Raw genomic sequence first — 12,093 nt, 5'->3', positions numbered from 1 at the left:
AGGTCAATGCGACCCGCTTCTGTCTTGTAGGAAATTCTTCTGAGATTTAAATAAGCACACATTCGCCTAGGCTGAGAAAAAGACTTCGTTTGAGCTGGTGGTTATACTGAGACTATAAATTGGGAATTATTTTGAGGGTCTGATAATGCATCAGAATTGGAGTTGGATTATGTGTGCAAACCACAATGCTTTGGTACATTGCCATGGATGTTGGAAAAGTAAATTCTTATTCATTACAAACTTCTGAAAACTAGCCAGATCACAATGAAAAAGGAGAGGAGAAAATATGTTTTAGTTACAAGCTGGATGTCAGAATAAAATGTGCTTTTCAATGAAGGAACTAGGGAAATGTGAGATAAAATCTGTTAGGAATTTAGAGGAAATAATTAAATTGTGAGAAAGTCAGAATTGCTGGATATAAACTCGAAATAGACATAAAATAATGACAGAATTGCAAGAAAAAGAAACTAAATTATTGGGAAAAGTCACAATTGAAGTGAGGAATTACAAGAAAATATGCAACACAGGCTCATTCAGAAAGCTTAGCTACTGTTTCTGGAGATTACGAATTATGTTTTTTTATTGTATTTGCTGAACATTTCCAGTTAAATGCATAACAAGTCTTACAATATTACACATTTTAGCATAACAAAGTTTAAAAAAGAAAAAAGAAGGAAATAAACAAATAAAGAACAAGAGAGGGTATACATAGAGAAGAGGAGTTTAGCTTTTGAAGTATTTTCACAGTTCTGATCGCTTTTCGACTTGAAGGTCCTTAAAGAGTTTCAAAATAAATTTTTAAATCAGCCTTGAAATGGAAGATGTTAGGCTTCCTCTCCGACCATTTACACTTGTGTATATAAAACTTGCCTAATAAAATCAAAAGATTTAACATAAACACGAGATTCTTACCTATATATTTTTTAGGGTTACGAATTATGTAGCCAGAGGATCGTATGGGTGCATTTCGTCTTTAAAACAAATTTTATGGGGTAGTATGACGCCGTTCCTTTTTACTCTTACCAGCTGACCGCTTACCTCCCTATGGTCATATACCTTCCTGATGTTACCCCTTTGTCCAGTTGCTCGCCATGTTTGTCGGCGGACAGTTGATCACGACAATAGGGTTTGATTCCAACAAAGAACGGTTCCTAGAAAGTGGGTAAGACAAAAACAGAAGCAAAAATAAATAAATAAATAAACAAGTAAATAACAGGGTGAGAGTGTGGTAAAATCTGAAAACTTGGTAAAAATCAGGCTGCTGCGAGCGCTTTACTTTTTCTGGATTGCTTTTTAAAACACTGTCAGTTGAGTTTAGGGAAGGTGGTGAGGTAATCGGTGATTTTGAAAACACTATTGATTGGATTTAGGAAAAGATGAGGGTGTGTCAATCGATTGACAGCAGCCTCTGGTGGATTTACGCAAGAACACCAGACGTAAATGGCACTCACGAGAGAAGTTTGAGATCAGAAAAAGTGAAAAAGTGCCTCTTGTGGATTCGTGAAAACTGCAAAAAAAAAAAAAAAAAAAAAAAAAAAAAAGAGTACCTCCTGGGACGGGTTTGGCACTCTCCAGAAATGTATATAGCGGTACGATATCAGAATCATTCTGAGTTGACAATAGGTTTGAATTGCAAAAAAAAAAATGCTATTACCATTTTTAATCTTATATTGTGAAGTTGTTTCCACAGATTACAGTTCACATTGCTCTCATAATTTATTTTTATGGAAAACAAAACAATAATGTAGTACAGTTCTGAACAGTTTAATCTGCTGACTTGTGTGAATGACTCCTATGGGTCATATAGTGAATCCAAGACGTACAGCACAACCATTCTAGTCTGATTCCTGAGTGAATGACTCATGAGTTGATTCATTTTAAAGAGTCAAAAACAAACACTTTAACTACTGTAGTCTTCTGCATGATTTCTGAATCAAACACATACAGCTTACCACAAACTTTTAAGGAACCTATGTGCTTTACAGTTTAAAAAGATAAGTACAGTAAAATTACATTTTTATTTATAGCCTCAACCAGACCAGGCTCTCAAACTCCCTCTCATGACCCCCTGCATCTTTCATCTCATCTCTCTGTTTGTGCCAGAAAGTAGCGTGTGCACATGCAGAATTAGCCTCTGTTTTGTCTGGCTAGAGAACGATATCCTGCCGTATATTTCTGCCAGTGGCATCTCAGCCTTGACCAGGCTGAGCGCTGGCCCGCCGGGAGGAAGGGAGCCGGGCAGGGGGGAGGTGGAAGTGCATCGGTGCACAATGGGACAGACTCTACTCCCTCTGGGACCCGAGCGAGAATCCGCAGTCACGTTCGGCCAGGCGGGGAGGAGGCTTTGACCTCTCTAAAAGAGTCGGAGGAGCCCTGGGTGACGGAATGATTCATGTGCTGATAAATGAGAGGGATGGGGCTGGTTTTGGTTGAGGTAAAATCAGACATGCTGATCGATCCCAAGAGGGCTGCCATGGAAGCCATGTTGTGACTCCTCAAGCTTAACTTAGGGAACATTTAGGTGACATAGATGTGAAGTTTCCCATTGTGTTTGCATATAGACAACATAGCCCATGTTTTTCAATGGTTCTGCAAAAATGACCAATAAGGCTGTATTATGCATGCCAGGCCAGTAGACAGTGCTGTCACTTTTAAAAACAAAACACTGTGCACATATAGTTCCATAGTTTGCTGTTGTTATTTTGGTTGTCAATGCACAAATTCTGACAATGAATTAAACCTTTAACTCCCGCTCTAAAAATAAAAAGCAACTATTTCTTTTGGTTGTTAAATTGTGTTGCTAACACCACTGAAATGTTGAAGTTTGTTTAAATAATGAACTTTGGACAAAAGATCAACATGGCGGTTAGAATTCTAGTTAAACGGCCAGTTAATATCAATAGTATCTGTAAGCAGCCTTTATATGCAAGCTGAGACTGCATCCCTCAGTGATGCAATGCCGGACACAATGCACTCAAATGAAGCGAGTGACATCACTGCGAGGGATAGGGTTAGAGGTGAGGTTAGGTGAGCCTTTAAAAAGCATTGGATGCAGCTCAGATTGCACTGCAGCAGGTCTGCATCCAGACCCCTCTCGTTAATATCACAATCCTATTTTGTAGCTATGATTTTTTTACTACAACAACCTCAATTTTAAGTTTTCTTCTGATCTGATCACACCCCAGTAAAAGGTTTGTTTAATGGCAGGATTAGAGATAGGCTTTTGAATTTGTGCAATCTCTCTTATTTTTGTCTTTCTCATGCTTTGCAGTAAGAACAGTAGAGATACAGTATGTCAGAAAAGTTGGAGTAGAGAGAGGAAAGTGGGATTGGCAAAGGACTGCAAAGCAGGAATCAAACTGGGTCTCTGTAAACGTAGTTGGGCTACATGTCTGTGTGTTTAACAATATGGATAGATGCAGGACAGAAGAATTTGTTCAATCTCAATTTCACGATCACAATTTTATACCTCAGAGAGTTATAAGTGGTTATGTTTGCAGTTGGGCCTAAATGCTTTTTTTATTTTTATAAAAATATAATTTTATACAAGTGACACTTTATAATTTCATGTGAAACTGGCCAACCCGATATCACAACATAGCTATTTTATGTTTTTGCGAATTAGCAGCTATTTAACGTTTTGCGAAATTTGTAAGAATTTGTGTAACCTGCTAACAGCAGGGGCAGGATTATGGGCAAACTTTAACACTTATGATTTCATATAAATTAGCCAACCAAATCTCACAATAAAACAACATTTTACACTTTTACATACAGTTTTTTTTACACACATCCACACCCTAAATAACTACCATTTTGTCATAAGCAGATCATATAAACTGTACAAATGAGATTATATGCATTTATACATATTAGTTGCTCAGCACACAGCAAAGGCGCAATGATCAGCAAAAAATATAAAAATAAAATAAAAGAGTGGGCGCTGACTGACAGCTGATAATTAAAGAGCGCCCTTTTCTCCATTCCTGTATTTATTATGTTTGCAGGATGTCATTTTTAAATTATTCCGAAATGATTATTCCGAAATGAAAGCGTCAGTCTGACTTCATTTGCTCTGGTTTTTAATGAAGCGCGACTCGCATTGACAGGTGAAAATCCGATATGCCTGCTTACACTGCAGATACCAGGACACAGATTTAATTTATATCAGATAAATTTCCACATATGAACAAGGTCTGAATTAGATTTGAGTAAATCAGAATCCATGTGATTTTTTCCTGCTTACATGTACATAGGCCATATACAATCTGTGCCACATGGGAGAAAAAAATTACAACTGAGTCACTTGAACTATGCAGTTTAAATGCAGCAAACTTCACACGGGTAAAAAGACTTGACAAACAACCTATAGGAGACACACTCTTTTTCCACTCCATATGCACCAGACACTTCCTTATGTTCTAGAAAAACTCTGTGAAATTCGGAGCGTGCTCCACATAGGTGAGTAAGCTTGACAAAGCACCTGTACAAGATGCACTCTTTCCTCTCTGCATTTACAGTTGAAGTCAGAATTATTAGCCCCCCCCCTGTTTATTTTTTCCCCCAATTTCTGTTTAACAGAGAGCAGATTTTTTTCTACATTTCTAAACATAATACTTTTAATAACTCATTTCTAATAACTGATTTAGTTTATCTTTACCATGATGACAGTAAATAATATTTTACTAGATATTTTTCAAAATGCTAGTATTTAGCTTAACTTGACATTTAAAGGCTTAACTAGGTTAATTAGGTTAACTAGGCAGGATAGGGTAATTAGGCAAGTTATTGTGATGGTTTGTTCTGTAGACCATCAAAGAAATATATTGCTTAAAGGGGCTAATAATTTAGACCTTAAAAGGTTTTTTTTTTTTTATTTATTTAAAAATGCTTTTATTCTAGCCAAAAGAAAACAAGTAAGACTTTCTCCAGAAGAAAAAATATTATCAGACATACTGTGAAAATTTACTTGCTCTGTTTAACATCATTTGGGAAATATTTAAAAAAGAAAAAAAATTCAAAGGGGGGCTAATAATTCTGACGTCAATTGTTTATACGTGTATGTTTATATGTGTGTGTGTGTGTGTGTGTGTGTGTGTGTGTGTATGTTTATACATTCGTGTGTAAGTGTATTTTTTAAATACAACTAAACCAACTTGCCATGGCATCAATATATTGCTGTTCTCTAGTGATCTGATTTTTTATAATAATTTGAAAGTTCTTTTGGATAAAAGCATTTGCTAAATGAATAAATATAAATGCTAAATTTCAGGTAACATCTAAAAAAGCATATTAGGTGCACTTTTAATGTTTTTGTTTTTTTTCGATTTCTATGATAAAAAAAAATGTGTGTTTGAAAAAAAAATTGTATAATTGTTCCAAACTTTTCACCGTTAATGTATCTATAGCTCTTTCCATACCTCCAAATCCCATGTCTGTCACAAGCCCAGGTTGGTTCGGCTTGAGTGAATGAATGAACTGTGAGAAGATTTACTGCAGGATGCTGTTCTGAACTGTCTTTCCGTCTGGCTAGCCTTGCATACAGACAAAGAGAACTTTATACCTCCTGAAACGCAATACAAAATTTGCGAAATTTTATTCAAGCCAGGGAACAAACTTCTCTGATAACAAAAAACAGATTCCAGACTGTGTGGTCTTTTCTCCAAAGGTGAAACACGGTGTAGAATTGTCCCGAGAAACGTGTATTTACAGCGTGACGTAAAAAAAGGCATACCGCTGAGGTTCAGGCTTAAGTTCAACAGTGAGCAAGACCATACATTCCCCATTCATCTCTCTGACTGGCCCTACCTCAAATGTTTGGGGCAAAATATTGCTCTTTGAAACGGGGAGCAATTTGCCCCAATGTCAGGATGAGTTACGAAGACATGGCTCTGTGTGTTTTATGGCTAGCAATGCCCTCTATATGTCATCCAAACTTTGTGAAATAATGCACGGGGAGATTTAGGAAGGACTTTATCTGCTGTCACTAGTAAATGGGAAAATTATGAGGTAGAATTACGTTTTGTGAACAACTACTTTAGGGTGGAGCATTTTTTGATGTTTTTACATGCTTAGTTGTGTTTTATACTCATAGAAAAAGACTCTAAGTGCAACCCGATGTATTATGTTAATAAGGAGGATTTTTCCATATTGTTTTTAAAAAAGGTATATTGGTCTATTTTAATACAGGTATATATACAATTGACACTTTTTGGGTTGAGTAATTTAGGGTTGTCTGTAAATTTAACTGAATATTTACTACCAATTTTCAGGCAAGGACATTATCTCTTTTTTCACACGTCTTACCTACCAAATCAACCAAATTAAAGGTGCAGTAGGTGATTGTTTTTAGAAACAGTGCTGGTTGACAATCCTTCACGTTCCAATAATAATGGTTAAAGTAAATGATATAAACGTATTTATATGTATTTTTATACTCTGGGTAAGGCGTAAAACTAAAAAAAATTTCATAAAATTAAAATTTGTCGCATCTAAAGTTCCCATAGTTCTGATAAGTAGCCAAAACTTTCAGTCAACAAATAAAGATTTGTACATCTGCACACCCATTCACGCAGACAGATCCGCCGTTTGTGCGTTCATGTGCACGAGAGTCACAGCAGTAAAAACAAATGCCAAATCAAAACTTTTTAAAATCCTGAATCAATATCGGATCAACAATTGGATGGCTGAAGTATTTCTTTTAGACAAGTAATGTTCTGTTTTAAAACTATTTTAGTCACGCAAAGCTGATGTAGATTGTGTTGTTTTACAAATAAGATATGCAGGGAAGTGTTGTTCAGCCCCTGAAATCGAAAGCTTAATGTGACTATTTTCAATTTCATAAGGGATCTTTTACAGCATCAATAATGTAGATTTTTATGTAGTTTAACAGCAAAACATAAGTAAATAGTGCTACTTTGCCTAGCCTGCTTTACTGAAGTGAAGTTGGTTTTATATTCACATCACATTGGTTTATTTTTGAACAATGACAACCTATGATGCGCTCCCTATTGTTTACCGCTACTTTAAATATTCGGTCTGAAATGGCATGTAAGTATGGCTTAGTAGTAAGTGTAATTCCTGCACGCCGCCAGCACAACAGCTAAGCATACATGAGAGAGTAATACCAGCGATCCTTGCATGCATGAAATATTGCACATTATGAAAGTTTTGTTTGCTACACAACTAAAATGTGCTAGATATAATACAAATTTTAATTTGGAAATGTATTATTATAAAGCACTATAATGTTTTATAACTGGCGAATGATATGATCTAGTGGACTGGCTACTGATATCTTTAGGGTACGTGACTTTATGACTTCAGAAGGCGACCCTTTGGACGGCAGGGGAGGGGCCGTGTTTTCAAAGCTATTAAGCTAATGGATAGCATTTTTGTAGATCACCTACTGCACCCTTAAGACTTAAAATGTTTAAAGGCAGCTAGTTTAAGTGCTTCTTAAAGCACACAAAAACAAAACAAAAAGTACAAATTATTAGTTTTATATTTCTAAAGTTTTTTGAATATTACAATCCCATTCTATGACTTTGTTTCTATTAACAAAGTTGTTTTAATATGTTTATGTAATTTCTATCTAGACTAACTAACCCAAATCTTTATTCATGATTATAAGCTAACAATTCTGTTGACTGTACAAGTAACCATATATTTTGTAAATCTGTATATGAATATCAACTATATATCAGAGTTTTTGTGGAGTATTAGTGGGTTGTAAAGCTACGTTACTTGCAAAGTTACTAGTCAGAATATCTGTTGGTGCGCCATCAAAATGAAATGTTAGCGGATAGTAAGCAGATACTCCAATACTCAAATGACCAGTTGACATGTGGTCAAAAAAAGACAATCTAAATTAAGTGTTAACAAAAAAGAAAATCAGCAAATTGACAATAACAAAATATTCTCCTATTTAAACACGAACAGCCATCCAGGAGGTTATGAGAGCGACCCCAGCACACCCATGGTCTACAGCTGCAGCACTCAGTACCGTATTCACACCCATGGCGTCTTCAGAGGCCTTCAGGTCAGTATCTCTTGCTCACGGCCCGCTTGAGTTCACTTTCAGGACAAACTGAGATTCTTTGTGCTCTTGGGATGTGCTCGCTTCGGGCCAAGGTCAGGCCATTACGTACAAAGACACACAAGCACTGGAGCACACAATCCTTATACAAAAGTTTGATTATACAACTTGCTAAAATGATGAACATCTCCAAAGAGAAATGCAAACCCCTAGATTTAGATACAGTGCCTTAAATAAGTCTTAAAATGCGAGACAAATGTAGTTTAGAAAGAAGGTGCCGAAGAAAAGTGACTGACGCAATGAGAAGGCTATGCGAGAGGAAGCAGGGCCCCTGCCAGAATAGTTGAGAGATTTGAAAGGCATTTCAGGATAAAAAGCGAAGAGGAATCACTTTAAAAAGTCCATTAGCCGCAAAGCTGCAGTTTCCAGTTGCCTGCTGCTAGCCCATATAAATCATTAGCTCTTAATTAATGTCTGTCAGCGGGCCTTAAAGCAGTAAAAGAAGAGATACTCCAGAGCTGCTCGCGTTCACAACGGGATACCTTTCTTCACTTCTTTGTTTACTCTTTCTCTCGTCGCTGTGTAAATGTATGATGGGCAACTCAGATTGTTTTTTTAATCTAAACGGATGTGTATGAGTAGATAGATAGATAGATATATATATAGATAGATAGATAGATAGATAGATAGATAGATAGATAGATAGATAGATAGATAGATAGATAGATAGATAGATAGATAGATAGATAGATAGATAGATAGATAGATGGGTTGATAGGTAGACAGACAGATAGACAGACAGACAGACAGACAGACAGACAGACAGACAGACAGACAGACAGACAGACAGACAGACAGACAGACAGACAGACAGACAGACAGACAGACAGACAGACAGACAGACAGACAGACAGACAGACAGACAGACAGACAGACAGACAGACAGACAGACAGACAGACAGATAGATAGATAGATAGATAGATAGATAGATAGATAGATAGATAGATAGATAGATAGATAGATAGATAGATAGATAGATAGATAGATAGATGGGTAGATGGGTAGATGGGTTGATGGGTAGATGGGTTGATGGGTTGATAGGTAGACAGACAGACAGACAGACAGACAGACAGGTAGGTAGGTAGGTAGGTAGGTAGGTAGGTAGGTAGATAGATAGATAGATAGATAGATAGATAGATAGATAGATAGATAGATAGATAGATAGATAGATAGATAGATAGATAGATAGATAGATAGATAGATAGATAGATAGATAGATAGATAGATAGATAGATAGATAGATAGATAGATAGATAGATAGATAGATGGGTTGATGGGTTGATAGGTAGACAGACAGACAGACAGATAGATAGATAGATAGATAGATAGATAGATAGATAGATAGATAGATAGATAGATAGATAGATAGATAGATAGATAGATAGATAGATAGATAGATAGATAGATAGATAGATAGATAGATAGATAGATAGATAGATAGATAGATAGATAGATAGATAGATAGATCCTATCTAGATGGAGTTAAAACACTAATAACAGCTAATCTGAACATAACTGTCACCTACAAATCAAACGTAGCATGCTAGCCTGCAGAGCTGTGTAGCCTAGCCTGCTGTGTTATCCTTCCCGTGGGGTCAATTTAGACGTCTGCCACTACAGTCGTAGAACAGGTTCAGTAATTTACTTATCAATAGCACTTAACACTCATTCATTACTGTGCCAGCATACAGAAATGCCATTATGCTAAGCGCTAGTTAATTAAGAGCAGATGGGCTTCAGCAGCGGGTAAATGAGGGAAGCGGGAGGAACGGGGGAGCGAAGCGGTGAAATAAGGTCTGCCTAACGTCCGTGACTAACCGTTCACAGTTAGAGCTCATATCAGCAGCACGGGTGAATCGCAATGATCATTTCACAGCTAATTCTGCAGTAATGAAACCATTGGCCATGCTAATCATTAGCGGGTTTTTTTTTTTGTTTGTTTTTTTTTGCAGATGTCTTGTTTGCTGTGCAGCATTTGTCATAGCATTGAATTGAACATTGTTGATTTTCTCGCAGGATGTGCGGAGAGTACCGGGCATCACTCCTGCCATTGTGCGTTCAACCGAGACCAACGAAAAAAGGCCATTCATGTGCGCCTACCCTGGCTGCAACAAAAGATATTTTAAACTGTCGCACTTACAGATGCACAGCCGTAAACACACAGGTGAGAGATCCCACAGGTGCTATTGTATGTCATAAGCAAAATGCTAAGGTTGTCGTTAACATGTTTGGTTGTGTTGAACTCATAGGGGAGAAACCCTATCAGTGTGACTTCACAGACTGTGGTCGCAGGTTCTCCAGATCAGACCAGCTAAAACGACACCAGAGAAGACACACAGGTTTGCACCATTGTCCATTTTTGTATTTTCTTGTACTTCCTTCATAGCTGCTTGCTAAAGGACAACAAAAATCAAGTATTAAGAGCTACAGTAACTAACAAACAGGGAAACCTCTCAGATAGTTACGGTTAAAGGTTCTAAAAGTAACGTTAATAGAATGTTCATCCAAACATCATAGATTTGTTGTTTTTCCAGCATTTTAGTTGGACATTTTTCTATTGTGTTTTTAAAATGTTCCCCATGATTCAAAAGTAACCTTCATTTAATATTAGCAACTTTCTGAAATGGAACATTCCCATCGGGGGCCGTTCACACAGAATGCGTCTCAAGAATTGTTTTTTTTAAAGCGCCTCCTCTGCCATATTGCTGTCATATAAACAGATGTCATGCCTACTTGCTACTGTAAACAGAAGCTCAAAAGACTTGCCCTGCCTCAGGGTTCTTCTGATTGGTCTACTGCTTTGAAACTGACATTGATGAGTCATTAGCCCCTTTTAGACATACAGACCTTTTTGGAAAAATAACTAGCAATTTTCTGGAAAGGGATCATGTGAGAGCAGGCCCTTTTTGAAAATACCGGAAAATTTGTTCTTGCAATTTTTTGGAAGGAGAAATTATAAGATTACCAGTAATTTGCCGGAATGCTGCGCTGGGTGAATGCAGAAGAAAAATTGCCGGAAAGAACGCGTTCGCGATTAGAACACACTGACGTGAAACGTCTACTCCAGCCAATAAGAACATTCAGACACAAATAAAAACAAAAGCCTTTGAAATTTTTTTTTTTTTTTTTGACACATTTAACTACTAGATGTTAGTCAGGAAACTTTCTATGTTCCTTCTTAATGCCAACTGTGTAAAAAATTATCGATAAAATGCTTATGGTAATCCGGCTGTTTGTTTACCTTGACGCGTGTGCACATGAAGCAACCAGTGAGCGGCAGCACACATACATTGTGTACATCTCCACATGCGAAAGTGTTACCCATGTTTTCATTGAAGTTGCTCACAATATTTATCCATCTACAGAATTTGTAATGTCGTCAAATGTGTAAACATTTAGCAGCGTTCGTGCTTCTGCCTTTGGATGTCTCTGAGACAAAGCAGCTGTATAAATGCTAAAGCTTTGAAAAAAAGTGAAACCATCAGCAAAAGCCTGACACCTTCTATGTTTACAAATACAAGCGCAGCCGTTTAGAGTCCATTTTTGATTAATGATGTCAGAATTTACCGGTATTTTGGAAAGGATGTGTGAATGTCTTTTCTGGAAAAATTCCGGAACGTCTTTGTGTGAACAGCGCTTTTTTGAATTTACTGGTAAAGTCGTTCTGGTAATTTTCTGTATATTTACCGATATCCCTGTGTGAAAGGGGCTATTGACTGACTCAAGTGCAAGGAGTTCCAAAAGACATGAGACGCAACCATAATGGTCATGCTTATATCTGTCAAGCATGTGTTTACACAGAAAAACAATTGAAAAGTATCGCATTGGAATGAAAAAATGCAGTCTGTGTGAATGATCCTTAAATGTTTCTCTAACATTCACACAACCAAAAAAAAAAAACTTTCTAAAGCCAAAATGTTCAGAGAAAATTGACAATTAAGGTTTTCGTAATGTACTAAGAATGAAAGTTATAAGAAAGTGAAAAGTGTAAAAG

The 12,093-nt window shown here is 36.9% G+C and overlaps 1 protein-coding gene and 1 long non-coding RNA gene across 12 annotated transcripts in view; one reads left to right on the top strand and one right to left on the bottom strand.

Moving 5' to 3' along the window:
- Positions 1-12,093, bottom strand: part of LOC141380936 (uncharacterized) — a 46,674-nt gene that overhangs the window by 25,090 nt on the left and 9,491 nt on the right. Inside the window, exons 2-3 of the long non-coding RNA XR_012400341.1 lie at positions 5,421-5,566; positions 1,039-1,151 (exon numbers count right to left, since the gene is read on the bottom strand). This is a non-coding gene — a long non-coding RNA (uncharacterized lncRNA). The remainder of the gene's footprint in view (positions 1-1,038; positions 1,152-5,420; positions 5,567-12,093) is intronic.
- Positions 1-12,093, top strand: part of wt1a (WT1 transcription factor a) — a 37,919-nt gene that overhangs the window by 19,187 nt on the left and 6,639 nt on the right. For all 11 annotated transcript variants that reach the window (XR_012399758.1, XR_012399757.1, XR_012399755.1 and 8 more), the window contains exons 5-7: positions 7,942-8,041; positions 10,116-10,263; positions 10,349-10,438. Coding sequence is in view for 5 of the 11 variants with exons in the window: in XM_068217310.1 (XP_068073411.1) it covers positions 7,942-8,041; positions 10,116-10,263; positions 10,349-10,438 (338 nt within the window). In the remaining 6 variants the exon portion in view is untranslated. The remainder of the gene's footprint in view (positions 1-7,941; positions 8,042-10,115; positions 10,264-10,348; positions 10,439-12,093) is intronic.

Source organism: Danio rerio, chromosome 25 (assembly GCF_049306965.1).
Source record: "Danio rerio strain Tuebingen ecotype United States chromosome 25, GRCz12tu, whole genome shotgun sequence".
NCBI lineage: Eukaryota > Metazoa > Chordata > Actinopteri > Cypriniformes > Danionidae > Danio > Danio rerio.
Note: the sequence above shows the minus strand (reverse complement) of the source record. Positions and strands in the feature narration are given on the sequence as shown.